At 37.9% G+C, this 22,497-nt stretch overlaps 1 protein-coding gene across 9 annotated transcripts in view; it reads left to right on the top strand.

Annotated features, from left to right (window-relative positions):
• HDAC9 (histone deacetylase 9) overlaps positions 1 to 22,497 on the top strand; it is a 491,112-nt gene that overhangs the window by 33,095 nt on the left and 435,520 nt on the right. For all 9 annotated transcript variants that reach the window (XR_009631775.2, XM_060782133.2, XM_060782132.2 and 6 more), the window contains exon 2: positions 7,077 to 7,206. Coding sequence is in view for 8 of the 9 variants with exons in the window: in XM_060782133.2 (XP_060638116.2) it covers positions 7,185 to 7,206 (22 nt within the window). In the remaining variant the exon portion in view is untranslated. The remainder of the gene's footprint in view (positions 1 to 7,076; positions 7,207 to 22,497) is intronic.

Raw genomic sequence — 22,497 nt, 5'->3', positions numbered from 1 at the left:
TGTTTCATACCATTCACTTCTTTGTGTCTTTATTACCATCCATTGATTAGAGAGATTTAAATATCATTACTCCTACTCTGACTGATTTTTTAAAAAAAAGAATCTGCAATTTGTTTTGAAACATGCAAACTAATGGTATACTTATCTCTTTCTCTTATGTATGTTCCTATCCAAGGGACAGTCAGAGAGATGTGTGTGTGTGTGTGTGTATCAGTTACATACAGAAGTATATAAGTGACTCCACTGAATCACTGAAATTTATCTCTGTGTTGACTCATTAATCAATAATTGATTGAATGGGTCTATTGTACTTGGAACTAAACAGTAGATTGTCAGTGAAACTGCTGAGCGTATTTCTAATTCTGTTCTTGACTCTGTTTTTCAATAGCATATTATTTTATAAAAATGTATGTATTATGGAAATTATTCTCAGCTTTTTTTAGAAGAAGGATTAAAGATCAAGAAATGAATACATAATATTTGCTGGCGATTGTAGTTTTGATACTTATATTTCTCTAAGTAGCGTATAACTTCTAAGACAGAAATTATGCCAGTCCTGCTCTTTGTACAATTCCTTTGTTGTTGTTGTTCATTTGTTCAGTTGTTTCCGACTCTTCATGATCTCATGGACCAGCCCACACCAGAGCTCCCTGTTGGCTGTCACCACCCCCAGGTCCTTCAAGGTCAATCCAGTCACTTCAAGGATCCCATGCATCCATCTTGCCCTTAGTTGACCCCTCTTCCCTTTTCTTCCATTTTCCCCAGCATAATTGTCTTCTCTAAGCTTTCCTTTCTTCTCATGATGTGGCCAAAGTACTTCATCTTGGCCTCTACTATCCTTCCCTCCAATGAGCAGTCGGGCTTTATTTCCTGAAGTATGGACTGGTTGGATCTTCTGGCAATCCAAGACACTCTCAGCACTTTCCTCCAACACCACAGTTCAAAAGCATCTATCTTCCTTTGCTCAGCCTTCCCTAAGGTCCAGCTCTCACATCCGTAGGTGACTATAGGGAATAGCATTGCTTTAACTATGCAGATCTTCATTGCCAGTGTGATGTCTCTACTCTTTACTATTTTATCGAGATCGGACATTGCTCTCCTCCCAAGAAGTAAGCGTCTCCTGATTTCCTGGCTGCAGTCTGCATCTTCAGTAATATTTGAACCTAGAAATACAGTCTGTCACTGCCTCCATGTTTTCTCCCTCTATTTCCCAGTTATCAATCATTCTTGTTGCCATAATCTTGGTTTTTTTGATGTTTAGCTGCAACCCAGCTTTTGCACTTTCTTCTTTCACCTTGATTAGAAGGCTCCTCAGCTCCTCCTCGCTTTCAGCCATCAAAGTGGTATCATCTACATATATAAGGTTGTTAATGTTTCTGCCGGCAATTTTTACCCCAGCCTTGCATTCGTCAAGCCCTGCACATCGCATGATGTGTTCCGCATACAAATTGAATAGGTTGGGTGAGAGTATACAACCCTGTCGTATGCCTTTCCCAATCTTGAACCAGTCTGTTGTTCCATGGTCAGTTCTTACTATTGCTACTTGGTCATTATACAGATTCCTCAGGAGAGAGACAAGGTGATTTGGTATGTCCATACCACCAAGAACTTGCCACAATTTATTATGATCCACACAGTCAAAGGCTTTAGAATAGTCACAATTCCTACTTTTACTAAATATCATTTACCTCCTATGTTATTTTTTAAATCAACTATTTTTTCATCACCTTTCTCTCTGATATTATTTGGGTGCAGCAAAAACAAGGGAATTTTGAGACACATTAGAAAGCAACAGTGGGAAAGCCACTTTATTAAATATTACTTCTTTGTCTTCCCCTTATCAGACATTGATTTGACTTTGTCAACATCTATTTGAAAGCTAATTTGCTAATTTTGTCATTCTGCTTTGTACAGTATGCTAATGTTCAGAGATTATTGTTATTTTTAGCTGCAAAATGAAGTTTATTTATCAAACTGATGCTTATGGCTCTTTTCCCAAGTATGTTACATTGGAAAAGAGAAGAAAAGGTAGAATCTAAATGCTTATTTTGTTCTGTGCTTCAAGATATTTTGAATCTCTGGTAACCCTAAAGACAAACATATCATAGGGCTTTATTTTAGCAAGATTTGTCCAGAAGAGGTTTGCAATTGCAACTATCTCAACTTCCTCAAAGCCTGAGATAGTGTGAGTTTCTCAAGGTGGAGAAATAAAGGATGAGTGAAGTCAATTGTCTCCAATTTTACAAAAGAAACTGTCAGCAGATCTTTTGCCTGTTGTCATGTTCTAGGACTTTCCTGGTGTCAGGGCTGAGGTTTATTTAACAAACACAAGGTAAGACAAGACCATATTTACTTATAAAAAAACTAAAGTCTTGAGTCTTTCAAGGTCTGGCAAGAATAAGAGAATTATAGCACACAGCCAAGTAATGAAGAACACAAGATCAAGAGTCCAATTAATGCAAACAAGCCTAATTTTACAGAGCTGGGCCAAGAGCAAGAACAAACAGTAGCCAAGGTTGCAGTCCAATAATTAGATGCCAGGAATTCACTTATCAGAGTTGATAAAATAAAGAAGTTAAGTCTACAAAATGGCTAGAGTTCCAAAGTCAAGCCAGATAGTGACAGATACAAACTGACGTCCAAGTAAATAAATCAAGCCAGGAAGTCAGTCAAGACATCAGAGTCACAGAATTAGGATACAACAGGGTCTGCAACAGGATTACAGGCACAAAGGTCAGAATCCAGAATTCTAACCCAGGGGCAGCAGAGCCAAGATCAAGGGAAAAGATACAAAGGTACAACATTATCTGCTACATTAAAAGCTATTCTTTTCCGAGCCCCTTTTATCATGAGCTGCCAGTTGCTGCTCATTTCAGCAAGCCTGCATAGATAATCACAGAAGCTTGTGATGCTTTCCTCGAAGAGGAGGTCAGATTAACCACTTGCTCCAAACACTGGAAGAGTCTTCCTCTGCTGGAGGCCTGCCCCCAATAGCAGCCGAGCCAAGCCAGACAAACTGTTGGCCTTAAGGAATGACAGTGGTGGTGACTGCACCCTGCCTCCTTTCATCAAGCACACAAGGCTTCATCGAAGCCCTTGTCTTTAAGCCCTACAAATGTGGAGGGCCGATGATTAATTTGGCAACTAAAATGAAAATTGTGCAAGAAGTGGAGACTGGTGCATTTTTCAAATAATTTCTAGAAAATTAAAATGTTTCTCTTTGCTTATACAAGGCTTACCAGGCCTGTGTATTTCATTTTGCACGTCCGTGCTGTTCACTCTGGATATAAATTTAACTGTTTTTTTAAAAAAATATGGTGCCAACTGCCTTGGGTTTTATATGATAGAAGAGAGGGAGGGAGGGAAATAAATAAATAAATAAATATGCATGCATATTAAGGGGACTCCAAAAGTGTACACTTTGGGGTTATTTTGTTCAAAAATTTATTTTTTTGTGTCAAAAGCATTGTATAAATAAACAAATAAGCATAAAACTGATAAAATACAGGGAACACATGCAGCTAAATAATTTTAGACCAAAAATGGGCAACAGTGACCACATTGTCAGTAGGTTTAAATAATTCTTCCTCTGTGCATGAGACAGGGCATTGTGGACAAGCATACAGATGCTGAGCTGTTTATTCTGCTCCACAACTGCACAAGATGGAGGATTCTTCTAGGTAGTGCCATTTTGCCAGGTTGTCTTTTGATCTGCCAATTCTTCTGAGTTTGTTCAGGGAATTCCAAGTTGCCTATTCTTGGTTTGCCCCTGGAGGAGACCCTTGTAGAGGACCATCAGTTGGAATTGTCCGATTTTTCTTGCTGTTGCTGAAGGAACATTAAAAGGGGTAAAGGGGTGGTTATTCTCATTATTTATTTATTATTATTTACCACATTTATATCCTGCCTTTCTCACCCTGAAGGGGATTGTTTCCTTGATTTAAGTCTACTGGGAGTAGGCTGATAGCCATACAGTGGGTGGCTTTCACATTGTTCAGGCTTATTTCTCTTACAATTAGCAGCAAGTTCCCATTGTTCAAAGATGCTATATTTGCTTAAGTGTGTCTGTGTGATTGCAGCCTATAGTAGCCCAGAGGTGTTCAATTGCTACAATTTTAAGTCAGGATAAAGTTGTCTTTATGGAATTATAGGACTCTCACTATTGTTTCCCTCTCAATGGGGTGATGACTATACCTTGTCATTTTATAGTGAACTTCAAGGAGCTGTCCAATATGCTTTAATTTTTTTAAAAGTTCAGATTAGAAGTCAGGTGAAATTTATTACCCCTCTGACATTAGAAGCCACCAGGCCTCATTGCTAACTCTTAACAGCAGTTTATTTATTTGTCGTGTCAGGGTTGTTGTTGTTCATTCGTTCAGTCGTCTCCGACTCTTCGTGATCTCATGGACCAGCCCACGCCAGAGCTCCCTGTCGGCCGTCACCACCCCCAGCTCCTTCAAGGTCAGTCCAGTCACTTCATCAATGCCATCCATCCATCTTGCCCTTGGTCAGCCCCTCTTCCTTTTACCTTCCACCTTCCCCAGCATAATTGTCTTCTCTAGGCTTTGCTGTCTCCTCATGATGTGGCCAAAGTACTTCAACTTTGTCTCTAGTATCCTTCCCTCCAGTGAGCAGTCGGGCTTTATTTCCTGAAGGATGGACTGGTTGGATCTTCTCGCAGTCCAAGGCACTCTCAGCACTTTCCTCCAACACCACAGCTCAAAAGCATCTATCTTCCTTCGCTCAGCCTTCCCTAAGGTCCAGCTCTCACATCCGTAGGTTACTACAGGGTAACCAGTCAAATATATTACATTTCTAACAGAACAAAGCAAACAAACAGACAAAATACAAAATTTGTAAGTTTGGTAGTTGATTAAATGTCCTCTGACCAGTATCTGGCCACTTGGAGTGCCTCTGGTGTTGCTGCAAAGAAGGGTTTAATGTAATATACTAAAGGCTACACCATTCTGGTAAAGCTAGGTATTTTAACTTTGAAATAATATTTGCTATTAGCATATATTTTACATTTTGTTCAGAAAAAATGTAATATTTTTCAAGGTTCACTTTTCTGTGAAAATATAAGGAGTAAGGGGATTTCCTATTTTTGATTTTTGAGATGCAATATTTTTCTTAAACTTAGTGTTTACCTTGCCTCTCTACTTTCTATTTGCTGTTGTCAGTTTGAAGAGCCTGCTTTTAATGTTAAGTTTTAGGAATGATAAAATAATAAATACATATAAAATTTCAGGTATACAGTTATGTTTCTTGCCGAAGTTCTATCACACAGCTAAAAACACATTTTTGTTTCCATTTTATCTTGTGAAGAGGTAAAAACTGTATGATGTTTTCAATGAACAAAGATTTTCCAACATCAAGATGAACTGGGATGTATGTATACTTGACAGGATAATATCTTCAAAATTCTATTTTAATATGATGCTTGTTCAATTTCAGTATAATTTAAAATATGCCTCATGTCAGATTTATATAGTTCTATACTGAAGGTGAATAATTTTGAGTTTGATGTCTCTCATTTGAGTATTATATCTTCCTAGCTGCATTTTCCCAAAGTGCATTAGTAACACAACAAAGAATTCATAAAATACTTATGTGCAAGTAGTCCCCTTTGCTGTTGCCATTTAAGTGGCAGTGGAAAATTCATCTCTTTGTGTACATAAGCCTTTTAGAGGTAGGAAAACACTACATTTGCTCAAATACTGATGTTTGATAAGTTTGTTTATTTGATTCACATTTGTGATCATAGCGATGTGATTTTAATGGTGTTTGCATGTTGTAGTTTGTTTACATGTTAGCTGTCCTGAGTAGTTTGTGAAGAAGGATGTGAATAAATAAATTGATCTTCAAATCTCCCAGCTGAATTCATTCTCATGCATATATGTATTATTTATTATAAATAGATGCATATTATTTATTCTAAACTGTGCTAGCTTTTTAAAATTCATAGACAATTTCAGGGATTCACAAATTTCCTATCCTTTTTTTTTTTTTTTGCCTGAGTTGGATTATTTCTCCCATTTGTTATATATCCATGTAAGGAAGATGTAAATATAGGCAGGATCTCTCATTCACATTCCAAAATACACAGGCTGTTCAAACTTTTAATTTCACAATCTTTGGCTGAATCTTTACAGGTGTCCTTATCCTGATCTCAATCCTGTTGGAACACATGATATTCCTCTCCTTCTGATATGAAAATACTTTTTGTGCCTTATGACTTTAAGGGGAAGTAATAAAAAAACCTAATGATATTGGAAAGAAATGGGTTTTTAAAACACGTGGTTTAACCATGTTTTAACAAATTGGGATTGTGATATAATCAGAGCAATGGGAGAGAGGGCAGTGTTGGTCGATGGTCATCTAGGTAACTTGATGATTTCCTCCAATAAGGATAGTGGTGTTGCCTCTTCTTTCTTTCTTTCTTTCTTTTTTTTTTGGATTTGCACACATTTGTAGACCAACATTTCACCTCTCCCTTCTCGATTGGTTTCACTGCACACATTTGTAAGTGGTGGGTATTGTGGGAGGGGAGCCAGGTTGATGGATAGTTGGTAGGTGTACAGGACAGAGTATCCTGAATTGTGTGTCTCAGTCTCCTGCTCACCTTCACAGTGCTAGGAGATTCTGCACCATTTATTTCTTTTCCCTTAGCATTTTGGAATGCTGAATAACAAAGAAAGCCTATTTGATTATGCGAATGCATGTATACATAGCAGAAACAAACAAAAGAAAACATTTCAGCTGCTGCGTCATATGACCCACTGTTTCTGGGTCTGTCCCATGCAACTTTGCAAATTAATTTTAGTTTTGTTTAAAACTTCATGTGGCAGTAAAGGGGACAAACCGGGACACTGGAGCTGGAATACAGCCTTCCTGTAGATCCAGCCTGTTTTCTAGGACCACATGCTTCATGGTAATTTTTATATAGGTAATTCCTTTTAATGCAACACTTTGTGCACTGGAGTTTGTTGATCAGGACCTTGTCAAGATAATGAGCATTCACAAGTATTGTATCTAAAAGGGTAATATTTTAAAATATTTTTCTTCTTCTTTAATAGATTGAAATCACGCACTTGCACAAGCTTGATAAGAGCACTGAAATCAAGACTACGATTTCCAAGATCTGATCTCTCCATATCCCTTTCTCATATCTTCCTTCAGCAGCAATGAGTTCCACAACACAACCAGGTCAGTCAATTTTTGTTTAACTTCCCACTGATTCTTAGGATCAATATTTATGTCTCTTGAGCATAGAAAAGAAGTGACCACAGAATCAAAATGTAAATACAATTTGCTTCTCACTTTAAGGAATACTATTTTAAATGCTTACATTCTGCTATTCTAACTCATTTGTACTATAAGTTGTTGCATATGCTTTTTAAATTTCTGTTAAACCGACTCTCTTTTTGCCATTTTTCTTCATTGGGGTTGATCTCCTGCAACCATCCAGATGCTGTTGGACAGCAAGCATAGTTAGTAGTCAAAACGCCAGGAGCTGCAATCTGATATTATCTCAAGGACCTCATGATTCACAACCCTGACTGATATATAGATATTGAAAGTCAAAAAGAGTGGAGCAATCTGTGCTTTGAAAAAGACTTCCTGTATACAAAAGCGCTCTCTCCCCTCATTAATCAGAACCCAAGGATGCAAGATTGCAGCCTTTAAATGCATAGTAATCATGCTTAGCTGCTGTTGTCTGTTTTAGAAGGAAGTAGACTTTGTGTGACAAATCTCTCCTTAATTAGAGAAAGCTTTCTAGATGTTCACAAAAACTCAGAGACATCTGTATATAAACTAAACTATGTGGCAAGCCCAGGTAACAGTGCTGTTTTAATATATGCTTGGGGAGCACTATCAAAGGACTTAATGATATCAGACAAGGCATCAATGTCTACTTAATGTCTGGTATGCTCGGTTATTTTTCAGGGTTTTTGAATGTGTAAGCTTTAAACTTATTTTTAAATCTATTTGTAATTAAGTTGTATCTTAACTTTTACATATACTCATGGTACAAAATGTTATCTTGAGTACCAGGGCTGGGAAAAAGGCAGAATATAAATAAATAAACACATTTATTTTAACCTTGGACCTCCAAAGAAAATTTGAATATTGCATTGTATTACTGCCAGCCATTTGTCTGTATATGTTTCCCTTTTTAAGTGTTCTTCTAGCTGGCCTTGTAGCTTGCTCTAATTTGCAACCAAATTGTTGCAACTTGCAAAAACGTCTTCAGTGGAGTCTGTATGTTTATATACCTAAGCTTCCTCCCTCCCATGGCCAACTGGCATGACACCATCAGGGGCCATTTCTCATGACTTCAACAGGAGCTATCCATATGTCTCAGGTTTTGGCGAGGAAATCTCTGAGCCTGGGATGATCTTGATGTGGCTATTCTATATGATTATGTTTTTTTTAACTGATTAGGAATGTATATTGGTTGTGCATAAAAAATTAACTCTGTTTAACTTTTTAAACAAAATATGTACTATTTTTCTTACACATGGGAAAATATGATTTGATTAGCATGCCAGTGTGCTACTTTTAACTCTATATGTGTATCTACAGGTAGATGTGTTAATATTTTGACTGTAAGAAATTAAATCTACAAAGCATCACTCAATTTGGATTTTTAATAAAGCATGAATTGAGAAATAACCTATTTGCTTACAGATAGTAATACTCCTGAATCTACCACTGCAATGAGGGATATCTTAAAGTAATTATAAGTGGATATCTGTTCAGGTGAAACATTTTTCAAATGTAGTAATAACTGAAAACTTAAAGGCTATTTTTCATACTTACAAGTTGCTCATTATTACTGGATTGGAGTCTACTGCAGTATTTGGTGCAATAATCTTTGGTATATTACCTGGGGATCTTAAGCAGTGAACAGTAATTAACTTTTCTGACATCACTTGAGATTCTATGCTACCAGAGCAAGCTTCTTCTATACAATGGGTTTCAGTCATTTTTTTATCTTGACTAGATTACTATAGCAATAGGAGTAAGTTACTATCTGCACAACATTTTTCCATTTTTGGGTTGACTTTGATGTAGAGTTTTATGAACTTGTTCTCAGGGAAGACGTGTTCATGTGTTCCTAGGCTTTCTTGAATATGGGAGCAGATAAACATCTAGTCCTGCTCCCTTCTCACATGTAAAGTGACATGTATGGAGACTTCCCATGTAAGTAATAACCTTTTCCAAGGGTCTTGCTTATGTGGAAAGCCTGTATCTGCATGAACAGAATTTTTCTTTCCCAAAAACAATGTTTTACAAAAAAAGGAAAACAATAAAGAGGGATGAGGAGACTAGGACTCTCAGGATGCCGCTATTGATGTTGCTACTTCCCTCTATAAGCCTGTGAAAGCTATGGTTGTCCTGATAGCCAGAGAGGATGTATTTATTATGAAGTAAAAATATAAGAAAGGGGATTGTTCCCTTTAAAAGAGCCACATTTCAACATATCGCATATACTTGAGTAAAAGCCAATCCAAATGTAAGCTGAGGCACCCAATTTTACCACAAAAAAACTAAGAAAACTTATTGAGTATAAGCTGAGGAAATGCAGCAGCTACTGGTAAATTTCAAAATAAAAATAGATACCAATAAAATTACATTAATTGAGGCATCAGTAGGTTAAATGTTTTTGAATATTTACATAAAACTGTAATTTAAGATAAGACTGTCCAACTCTGATTAAACCATTATTCTAACCTTCTTCAATGTAAATGTGCTTACGTATCCTTCCAAAAATCACCATAGTTTATTTTAACTATACATTTTGGGGAAAATGCCGTGCATATGATTAAGGACAAGTGGGAAAAAACTGGCACCAATAGAAGAGGAGAGGAAGGTGTGTGCCACACTGAGAGAGGAGGAGAGGAAGGTGCACACTGCGTGAGAGAGGAAGAGAGGAAAGAAAGCTGGGTTGATGTACAGAGAGGTGAGAGTCCTGGCAGGAAGGTGTGGGGCTGACAGGACCCTCACCCAAGTATAAGCCGAGGGGGGGGGGGTTCAGCCTAAAAAGGCGGGCTGAAAAACTAGGCTTATACTCGAGTATATACAATATTCCTTTTCTTTGAGCAGTTTTTTTTCTTTTCCAACTAAATGTGGGTGGTGTTATAACCAAAGTTAGTAAAATGATCATTTGAATGAACAGAGTAAGACAAAGGCATGTCTGCTATTCCAGATTCTCAAAGGAACCTGTTTGAATATTTTTCTGTTTGCACCATTAAAAAACACACTGTTTCCTTGGATTGCATGATGCAATGAACAGGCCTCCTGTGTGGTAACATTTACTTACAACAACACCAGGACTACTTTAATTGAACACAGCTCTGTGAGGCTTTAGGGACTATGCCTTGTCTAACTGAATGGCTCATTCTTGCAGTTATAAAGCAAATGCTAAATCCCACCAGGAGGAGGTAAATGCTTTCATTTTGTTGTTTGCTTTGCTTGCTCTAAACCATACGATCATTAAGGAAATGTTTACATCCTGTTGCTGTTACATGTTTTAAACCAATCTATACACATAATACATTTGGATAAAAATAAGTTTGTTTTTGTTGAAAAATTCTATTTGATTTTAGAGGGGGTGGATTGTTTGGTATTGTTTGTAAGAGTTTTGGAAAACATTTCACATTTGCCTCCAAAAAGAATAGCTAGGTGCAAGTCTACATGTGAGATAGCATAAGTAGAAATGGTTAGGAACAAAGGATGCTTGGAGGTGCATTTTATTATGCCTATTCATCACCTAGCATTCCCCAGTTAATTGATGGTATGTGGCTTGATCTTTGTTATAAGAACATGCATAATGTTGGTGCCACAAAATCTTTGGAGAAGCTGTGAGGAAAATCTGGTGACTGTGAAAATATTACTTGAAATGTGTGAATTATCTGCTTTTGAAGTGAAAAAACCCCCAAGTTTTTCTTTTATTAAGAAAGAATATTATGTACTCCCTGTAATGAATGTTGGCAATCAGGTTTATTCTATAAGGAAATAAGAGAGAGAAAAGTATCCTCTAATTCTTTTCAAGTAATGCATAAGAAGCACGTCGCTTTTTATTTATTTTGTTAACAAGCTCTTAATCTGCAACAGTCACTTTAAAAAAAATAGAGTAATATTGTTAGTTGCATTTAGGAAAATATGCAGAAGTGAAGGGAGGATGTCACAGGTGTCTGAGTGAAGTTAAGATGGTCAGATTTTTTTTTGTCTGGAGTGACTTGAGAAACTGCAAGTTGCTTCTGGTGTGAGAGAATTGACTGTCTGCAAGGACATTGCCCAGGGGACGCCCGGATGTTTTACCATCCTGGGAGAGACTTCTCTCATGTCCCCATATGAGATGCTGGAGCTGACAGATGGGAGCTCATTCTACACCCCAGATTTGAACTGCCAACCTTTTGATCCGCAGTCCTGAGGACACAAGGGTTTAACCCATTGCGCCACCGGGGGCTCCAATGCAGTCAGGAAAAAAAGCCTTCTCTATTTTTTCCCCATATAAGGTGCTCCATGCAGTCATGCCGGCCACATGACCTTGGAGGTGTCTACGGACAACGCTGGCTCTTTGGCTTAGAAATGGAGATGAGCACCACACCCCAGAGTCAGACATGACTGGACTTAATGTCAGGGGACTACCTTTACCCTAAGGATGTCTGAACAATTATGTCTTACAAATGCAGACATCTCTCAGTTAACTAAGCCTCTGAAACAGAAGCTCCCTTTTACAATGTACAGTAGAATCTCCCTTGTCCAACATAAACGGGCCAGCAGAATAAGCAAAAATGCTGGATAATAAGGAGGGATTAAGGAAAAGCCTATTAAACATTAAATTACATTATGATTTTACAAATTAAGCACTAAAACACAATGTTTTACAACAAATTGACAAAAAAGGCAGGTCAGTACACAGTAACGTTATGTAGTAATTACTGTATTTATGAATTTAGCATGAAAACAAAGGGTTCTTTCTTTCTCACACCCTGGTCATTATTCCAGGTGGGAGGCAGACTGCGTTGGATAATGCAGAACACTGGATGAGTACAGGTTGGATAAGCGGGACTCTACTTTTACACCCACCTAACCTCTCTCCCTACTTTTCTTCCTAATCTTTTATCTAGCTTAAAATTTAATAGCATCTCCTTCACTGATAAGGTTGAAGGATAGTTGGAGAAACATGGACTTTAATATCTGTGTTTCTGTGTTGGACTGCCACACAAAAACACAGATACTAAACAGTGAAACATACTTGCACTACTACTATGACTACTACTATCTTTTTCCATATATGTGTTCAATCTGATGTTAGTCACAACATGAAAAGACCCATTAAAATGAATTTAACATTAAATATCAGTCAGGCAAGTCTCATTGATTTGAACAGGTCTAATATAGTTCAGGCAAACACTGAATTTAGTCCCATAAACTCTTTTGGATATTAGCCTTTACAGTATGAAAAAAGCTGAAATCTGGCTTCGCCTCATGCTATCTATATGGGATCATATAGTGGGAACTCATGACATGTTTCCAGTAAGCAGCACTCATTTGGCAGCACTTAGAGCAAGATTAGCAAAAGATGAAGCCAAAATGGCTCCCTTTGAAATAATTTAGGTTGGGGAGAGATATCTCTTTCTTCCATGTCTTCCAGAATAATCCCTTAAATAAATAAGGAAAGAAGAGTTTGGCACTCAGTTTCCTTTCATAATGGAGGTACAGAGTTTGTCGTTTTTTTTTTTTTACTTCAGACCATGAAAATCTCCTGTTACATAAGAGTGAAGCAGAATTGGGTTTACAAGAAAAAGCAAGCATGGAAGCTTTTTTGTTTCCTAAAGTATGCATCCTGCAATGTATGTGCATGATGACTATAGAAGCATGGCCATGGGGCTATGTTCTAGATTCATTTTGTGTTAGTCTTAGGGCATTGTTTGTGGCAGGCTGTCACAGGATTTGGGTGTGACATGAGGCAATGGGTATGTGGTTGAAAGACAGGTAGTATGATTATGAATTGCCCTGAGGTAAGACACCAGGTCAGACAAACAGGAGCTAAGGATCAGAAGCAGGAGATGTAACAGACAAGCTGAAGGTCAAAACCCTATTTAGAGAAATGAAGTGAGGTGAAACAGGGTGAAGTTAAACGGAAGAAGATGAAGTGAGAAAGCAAAGTTTGAGATGAAGAAAGAGAGAATGTGGTAAACAGAGATACTACCAATACCCGAGAAGATTAGTTGCATAACTCATGTCAGTCTAAAAATTTTAGTCTTTCACTTCTTCATTGGACTAAGTTATTGAATCATTTTCATTCTTGGGAAAAACTGATAATGCTCAGGTTAATATTGCTGTCTTAAGGGTTTATGCCTTTTCAACCTTTTAAATAGTATTCAAGTATCAGGGAATCCCTGCATAAAGATTATTATTACCTTCCGTTTATAAAGTGTTTTTTTTTTCTCCAGTCACACTCTCTTGCAGAGATCTGGTACTTCATCATACTAGAAAAAAATCCATTTTATATCCCGTTTCTGCCTCCTTCAGAATTCTGGATTATTTTTTTTGTAGTTTAGGGAGGAGCCTTTAGCAGCCTCAGTAAACTACAAATCCCAGAATTCTGCAGGAGGCAGAAACTGGATTTTAAGTGGATTTTTTTTCCTCGAGTGATGAAATGGTTGGTTCAGGATTCCAGAGAACTCTAGTTTAGAAAGATGGCTGTAGATCTTAATCTGTTAATCTGGATGAAGGTTTAGAACAGGGCCTTTGAAACATTTGATGATTGTGACACACCTTTTAGATATACATCATTTCACGACACAGTAATTCAGTGTTATTAGCAAACAGGAAGTTAAACCAACTCTTATAAGAGAAGTGGACATGTACATAAATTATAATAACAAAATGTATGGGAATACAACATGCAAACCTTTCATTTATATTTTTAAAAATATATGTTTATTGCTTATTTGACATAGACTCAGAGATTTCCCGATATGTTCATGCAACACACCTACAGATTGCAGTCAACACACAAACGTGTCATGACACGCTGTTTGGAAAGCTCTGATCTCAAGTGTAGTACAAGATTGGTCACTATGTGCCCTGGTCAAAAGCTATCCTTGGCTCCTTGCACTATGCCAATGTAAGAGCATGGAAAAATATGTATTGGATCTATATCAACACAGAAATCAGTGTATTTAGAGCTAGTAAGATAACTGTGTCTTTCTCTAATGTTTGGAGAGACGAACTCTGTGTTATGAAATATTTGTGTATTGAGCTCTAGCTATCAGTGATATGCTATATTCAGGCTATGCAGGTGAGACTGGACTAGACAGGTGGCATCCTACTGGATTATATTTATGTGAAGTCAACTCTCTGTGTGAAACATAGTTGTCGACAGTGCAAGTATAATACAGAAAGAGCAAACATACTATTATATTTATAAGTCTCTTCCTATGCACATAAGAGTTTTTGAATCAAATAATAGATCCTGGATAATAAATTAGTAAAACTACCTCATTGTATAAACACAGTTTCTAAAGAACTACCCAGTGTGCTAGGCTGTATGTAAGTGTTTTTGCTAATGTACAAAATAACATGCTTTCATTCCCATAACTGCACTTAAATATAATGCTTGCCGTATCAGTGCAAATAAGGGATAAAGAAGATCAGTGTCATAACATAAAAGTTTCTGAGTGTTAATATAGAGGAAACATCTTTGTTGGCAGCTATTGCTTGTTTTCACTCTCCATGTCTCCGCGTTGTATGTTGACTGTGCTTAGTTGGGATGTAGGATTTTGAACAGAAATACTTCTGTTTATTTTGAGGCTTTGGTTATTCAACAAGTTTAGTCTTAAAGATCTTCTTAGGGAATATACCATAAAAATGGCAGAGAGAGAGAGATGGGTGACTGGTTTCTTTTAAAGGCAGAAACTACATATTTGCTGCATTAAACCTTACCCTATGTGGAACATTTATGGTTAGAGTGTCCTATATATTTGAACATTTCAAATTAGCAATGCAGTGAAATAGCATAAAATGTGGGTGAGGGCGGGGGGGGGGGGGGGAGTTATGATGCTATTTTTTTCCTGTGCTGTTTCTCCAAAACCTTGTAGTCAGAGGTGACAGACCATCTTAAGGCAACACTTAGGGCCGATCCAGACAGTACCTTTATCTCAGGAACTCCCAGAGCAAAATGGAGAGTGGCCAAATGACGCCTCCAGTAAAAGAGAATTAATTCGAGACAAAGCAGGGAAGCCCTACTTTATCCTGAATTAATTAGATAGCCCATAAGACCTGTGCTTTTGTATTGACAGGCCCACGAGGTGTCCTGGAACTTGGGCCTGTCCATGCACCCATCTTGCACCTTCTGGGCTCCTGGGTAGAGAACTCTGAATCAGTTGTGTAACTCCAATACAAAATGGACTTGAAGCACAAAAGATGAATCTTACCACAGTTTATGTCAGACATACTAAAGAAGTGTAGGTCAGTCAGGGATGAAATGGTAATAGCAAGGATAGTGAACAAAGGATGCTAGCAAAATGCTGTTGCATGGGCTTTTAATTCACTGATAATGAGGGTGAAGGGGAAGAAAGGAATGTGCATAGAAATGAGAAATGTAGTACATGTTTCATCTCTAAGAGAGAGAACCTAAATAGAAGATAAATTGAAAATGGGGCACTTGTGTCTCTTATTCTGGTGATATGCCCATTGATTGAATTCATGCTTGCTTGCCTATATGTTTTTTTTTTCAGGGCTATCATAATTTGTGGCATTTCAAGCACTTCCACTGGACATTTGTTTCAAACTGCACACAGATTGGAATTTACACATCAGTGCAGCCTGAAGTACTAAATGATTAAGTTCGGTTTTAGTGCTTATCAGAGACTGGAAAGAAATAAATCATAATTACACATGCCTATTTGCCTTGTTTACTCTTCCATCACATACTTTATCCCCAGTGCCACAAACTAATTTCCTCCTGTGAAAATACTCACTTGTGTGGATCAAATAGCATAATATATTAGTCTCTGTGTCAGGTTGTTTTTTATTCATTTCCATATTGTTTATTAATTATATTAAATGTTCTCTTGTTTTTCAAAATAGAATTTCACAGTTTGCTTCAATAGTGTACTATGATAGACTCTCAAGGCTTCTATTTAATCACTTTTCTTTTGCCTCCCCCTTTCTGAAGCTGAACTGAAAGATTGCCACTTACATGAAATTAACAGTGGGACTTTGGGTGTTCTAAGAGGAAAATCTGATTTGAAAACATTGTGTGTGTGTGTGCGTGTGCGTGTGCATTTATGCACACACATTGCATTTAGTTTGGGGACAAATTATTTTTTGCTTAGGAGAAATTTGTAATGCTGGCGGTGATGGATTCTATTCTACCAATATAGTTGTTGTAATTCGTATATATTGTTTGTGAGCAAAGAAAGTCAGAAAATGATTAATCAATACTTTTCATTTTTTTTAATTAATGATCTAGTTTAAAAAGTCTTCCAATTTTTTGCCTGTAAAAGCAGGCAAAATCACCAGATCTTCTTCATTACAAGATCCCAAGACGAGTGGAAAAGCTGAAAATATTTTTTTTCACACGTTTTAAAAGATTTATATCATACATATAGTTTTCCAGGTACAGTAGCCCTCTGAATACATGGATTCTGCATTCATGGATAACACCATCGAGGGCAAGCCTTGATTTTGCCATTTTTATAAGATAACCTTTTATCATGCCAAAGCCCAGCAAATGTGAAGGGCCCATTATATCTGAATACAAATCCAAGTACCATCTGATTTTAAATATACATATAATAAATAATAATAATAATAATAATAATCATCATCATCATCTTTATTTATACCCCGCCACCATCTCCCCGATGGGGACTCAGGGCGGCTTACATGAGGCCAAGCCCAAACAACAAATTACAGCGAAATAAAACTGAAAACAAAAACAATAAACAACATCATAATTACATAAAACATATGAATGCATAACGATATAAAATTACAGTAAACACAATCACAGTGACAATGGGCAGGCTACATGTAATGATTAAAAGAAAAACTAATTAAAAACTGATTAAAAACTCGGGTGAGATAAAGGAGAAGCAGGTTATTTGCGGAGGGGGACTCATTAAAATGGGAGGTTGTGGAATCAAACTTTCCCACAAGGGGAGGGGGGACGTAGACTCCAATGACAAAACGTTGAGGATCCAATGAGAATATGGAAGCAGACTGTAATGTGGCAGAATGAATACATGAGTACCAAAACTTTTGGATGCCCAAGTCTCATTAATTATATATTTCAGATTGCTTTCTACATTTTCTGATTTTCCTACTGTGGAAAACCCAGGGAAGGGGCATGGTTTAGAACTATTATCCAAAATTTGCTTTACAGTACTGACATCTTTCATCTGAAATTCTGTAGTAGTCCAAACCTACATTACCACTGAAATTATGTAGTGGTACAAGCCTACATTACTACATGGTGTTGTAAAAGTTTATTCTGCTGTATGAGGCCAGGTCAGTTGCGAGATTCAGGCATAGATTAGATACTAGTCACATGATCTGGGTTCACTTCTCTTTCCTAGAATGATTGGGATGAAAATGAATGGCTTTTGAAATGTGTGGATTGCTATGGAACAGATTGTGGCAGAAAAGCTCTGAGGTACAATTTTGTAACATTTCCTCCTGCTAGACTTCTTATCAGATGAATAATAATAATAATAATAATAATAATAATAATAATAGTTTATACCCTGCCCCTTCTCCCCAAAGGGACTTGGGATGGCTTACAACAAATAAGCCTTATCTTGCTGTGAAGTCTTGGTTCTGCCTTCCTCTCCTTTGCTTCAGTTCCCCCTGTTTATAGGACTTCCCAATAGTGTAGAGACCTTTTGTATCAGTTTTTGGGTGGAGCTTAAAACACCCCTCAGAAGCCAGTCTCAGTTGATCTATTCCATTTCCTGTATAGAGCTCCTTTACTGGACTCCTCCATTTTTTCTGTAGTAGAACCTTTAGAGGCCTGGATATTATCTGGAATCCTAGGCTAGCAATCCAAACAGGCATTCTTAGCACCTTATGCTGCTGCTGCATTTAGCAGTATTTTATACCATCAGTCCAAAGGACAACAGAAGCTTTTGGCCAGCCTAAGCTTCACAGGAAAGAAGATTAAGGCAGTTTATAACCATCAATTTGCAGCAGAGGCAAAAGAGACTTTCAAAGACCCAGAAAGATGCCTGCAACCAGTAGGTTTTCCTTTTGTAATGTATTGTTTTAAATTACCTTATGATAGTCATGGGTGGAGTTAACCGTTGTTTTAGGAAACTCATTTGGTTATCTTTTCAACTTGCCTCTGTCTACTAAGTGCCTCTGTCTACTAAGGGTCTTAATCTTAACAGAAGGTATCAGATTTCCCCCAAGTAAAACCAGACATATAGTTTCCCCAAAGGCTCAGGTGTGCTATCACACTTGCCAGTATGAAAGGGAGATAACCAAAAACCATGTTCTTCTGCTCTGCAAGACAGTTTAGGGTCAGTCCAGTACTGAGCAGTCTAAAGTAGAGAACCAGGTAATCAATCAAATGGTGCCTCCAGAGGAGGCAAAAACAAAAGCAGGTTATCTGAATCTTCCCACTTCGACACACTATGTAGCTGCAGTAAATATCTCCTGAGGAGAAGAACGTCTAAGATCATTTTGACATCTGTAATGATAGCTTGGAAGCTGGGATGAACAAGAAAACTTCTGTTTCATGAGTATGTGGTCTGATCAGTTGTGGAAAAAACACTATTCTTGGTGGGTTTTTTTCATGCTATCTTTCCTGACTGGCTGATTGTTGGATTGCAGCTCCAATTCTTGGCAAGTATCGCCTGTGATGAGAGTCAATGTGAGTTGTAATCCAGCAAGAGATCTATATGTTTCCTATTAATGAATAGTTCTTACAAATATTTCTTCTTCAGATTCTGGATAAGAATTTCTGTGGAGAAGAGAAAGCTCTGGTTCATTGCCACACGAATTACCCTTAGTTAAAATAAGCAGAAACTGCTAGCTAATCCTTCTGAATTACACAGTGGCTGTTACTTTGGCCCTTTGGACACTTGCAAGAGGCTACCAACCCTATTTTACTTCTACTATCAGAAAAAGGTTTCTCAGAGAAAGAAATCACTTTGAGGTATCATAGAATCTAATTTAATTTTTCATGAAGGAGACTCTTTTTCTTAAAGAAGACTCTTCTTTCAAGCAGTTATTCAAAGCAGGGGAGAATTGTGTCCACATTGGGGTGAAATCTTCAGGAAAGAATAGGCAATATTTTATACAGTCTTCCTGCCCAGTGGCAACTGCCATAAGACTTTCTCAAGCCTTTTCTTAACTCTAGGTGGTTGTTCATTTATTAATGTAAACACCATGTGCCTTGGATGTGCAGGCTCTAAAAATAAACTTGCAAAGATAAAAATAGATTTCTGCGAGTTTTTGAGATGCTGCTTAATCAGAACCAGCTGCAAGCTGTCGAGAAAATGTAAGTTATATGAGCCAGATGGCTTTTGCCCCCCTCCTTTTTTTTTTTTTTTTTTTTGCTTTAGACAGCATGTAATTTGGGTGACTGCAACTTCAATAATGGATTTTACCAGTCAAACTGTTTTGATAAACATATTTGTTTTAGAGCAGACACTTTTAATTAGAAAGCTAGTAAAATGTTAATGTATTTTAGTTTCTTCCCTTCAGGGTGAGTCAAAAAAAGGAATTTTTAAAGCAAGGCATGGAATTCATAAAGACATATTGCACGGTCCTACTTGCCAAAGGCAGCATATAAACATGTAACTGAGTTGATTTCAGTAAGGTAGAGGACACTGTGCTGATCCTGGTAAGCTTCACTTCTTTGCCTTTTCATATGCAAATTATGCAAGTAGGGGCTGTAGAACAGTTCTTGTGATGTCCAGTCATGGAAGAGGGATAAGACTGTACTTCCCCTAAAGACACTCCTTGATTCAGCCCAGGACATGGATGATTTGGTTCTGACAGTGACCATGAGTGCATTTGTACAATCAAAGCTAGTGCGCCAGCTTGTCCATTCCAAGAGATGTTTAATCTGGATTTGGTGATACATTTATCCTGTTTTGATTACTGTAACATTTTCTTGTGTGGATCTGTCGCTGAAGAACATTTGGAAACTTCTGCTGGTACAAAGAGCTGGAGCCAAATTGTTAACTAGGGTTGATTACATGGATCAAAGAGGTTTCTTGTTACGACAACTCCACCCTAGTTAACAATTCTGGTCTGTTTCTGGTTCAATTAAGTTGGTCCATTTCAAAGTGCCACTTATGACCTAAAAAGCACTATATGACCAGGTCTAATGGCCTTATCTTCCATAAGAGCCCGTTGAGTACTGAGATCTTTAGGGGGGGGGGGTACTTTTAATCCCTGTCACCCTCAAAGAAACATGGAAGAAGGCCTCGTTGATAGCTTCTTGCTGGGTTTGAAGCTCCCTTCTTAAGGAAGCTCACTCCTAGTTTTTTTCATTTGCAGATTAAGACTTTTTATTTAAAAAATACTAGAAGACAGCTGGGAATCAGTTGTTTTGAAAAATGGGTTTTTCTTACTGAGTTTTACTATTTTTATTTCCTTTTTTTGCTTTTGAATTGATAAAATTTAAATTATTTCAACAGGCAATTTAATGGCACTTTAAATGTTACTTTTTTATAGAGTTTTATCTGCATGTGTTTTACTTGTATTTCTTTTCATATTGTAAGCCATCCCCAGTTTTATTTTGGAGGGGAAATGTGATGTACAAATAAAGCAGTGCAACTGATACCATATTATTGTAATATTGTAGTGGACTCTATATAGGACTACTCTGTGGGACTCTCTCAGAAACTGCAGGGCTCTATATAGGATTACCCTGTGGGACTCTCTCAAAAGCAGCCAAGGAACTCAGTGTGCTTGGGCATCCAGACATTACACTCGTGTGCTAAAAAACAGTATTTATTGAATACTAGCTAAGAAACAAAGATGGCAGGGACCTAACAGAAGCTGAAGAGATCAAGAGAAGGTGGCGAGACTATACAGAAGATCTGTATAGGAAGGATAATAATATCGAGGCTAGTTTTGACGGTGTGGTGAATGAATTAGAACCAGACATCCTGAGGAATGAGGTTGAATGGGCCTTAAGAAGCATTGCTAACAACAAGGCAGCAGGAGACGACGGGATCCCAGCTGAACTGTTTAAAATCTTAAAAGATGATGCTGTCAAGGTGATGCATGCCATATGCCAGCAAATATGGAAAACACAAGAATGGCCATCAGACTGGAAAAAATCAACTTATATCCCCATACCAAAAAAGGGAAATGCGAAAGACTGCTCAAACTTCCGTACAGTGGCCCTTATTTCTCATGCCAGTAAGGTAATGCTCAAGATCCTGCAAGGAAGACTCCAGCAATACATGGAGCAAGAGTTGCCAGAAGTTCAAGCTGGGTTTAGAAAAGGCAGAGGAACAAGAGACCAGATTGCCAATATCTGCTGGATAATGGAGAAAGGCAGGGAGTTTCAGAAAAACATCTATTTCTGCTTCATTGACTACTCTAAAGCCTTTGACTGTGTGGATCATAATAAATTGTGGCAAGTTCTTGGTGGGATGGGCATACCAAGCCACCTTGTCTCTCTCCTGAGGAATCTGTACAAGGACCAAGTAGCAACAGTAAAAACTGACCACGGATCAACAGACTGGTTCAAGATTGGGAAAGGCGTACGGCAAGGCTGCATACTCTCACCCAACCTTTTTAACTTGTATGCAGAACACATCATGCGATGTGCGGGGCTTGATAAATGCAAAGCTGGGGTGAAAATTGCTGGAAGAAACATTAACAACCTCAGATATGCAGATGACACCACTCTGATGGCTGAAAGCGAGGAGGAGCTGAGGAGCCTTCTAATCAAGGTGAAAGAAGAAAGTGCAAAAGCTGGGTTGCAGCTAAACGTCAAAAAAACCAAGATTATGGCAACAAGAATGATTGACAACTGGAAAATAGAGGGAGAAAATGTGGAGGCCGTGACAGACTTTGTATTTCTAGGTGCAAAGATTACTGCAGATGCAGATGATGGCCAGGAAATCAGAAGACGCTTATTTCTTGGGAGGAGAGCAATGTCCAGTCTCGATAAAATAGTAAAAAGTAGAGACATCAGACTGGCAACAAAGATCCGCCTACTCAAAGCCATGGTATTCCCTTTAGTAACCTACGGATGTGAGAGCTGGACCTTAGGGAAGGCTGAGAGAAGGAAGATAGATGCTTTTGAACTGTGGTGTTGGAGGAAAGTGCTGAGAGTGCCTTGGACTGCGAGAAGATCCAACCAGTCCATCCTCCAGGAAATAAAGCCCGACTGCTCACTGGAGGGAAAGATACTAGAGACAAAGTTGAAGTACTTTGGCCACATCATGAGGAGACAGGAAAGCCTAGAGAAGACAATTATGCTGGGGAAAGTGGAAGGCAAAA

The sequence above is a fragment of the Anolis sagrei genome, chromosome 6 (genome assembly GCF_037176765.1).
Source record: "Anolis sagrei isolate rAnoSag1 chromosome 6, rAnoSag1.mat, whole genome shotgun sequence".
Classification (NCBI taxonomy): domain Eukaryota; kingdom Metazoa; phylum Chordata; class Lepidosauria; order Squamata; family Dactyloidae; genus Anolis; species Anolis sagrei.
The sequence above is the reverse complement of the archived record's forward strand: the minus strand, read 5'-3'. Positions and strand labels throughout refer to the sequence as shown.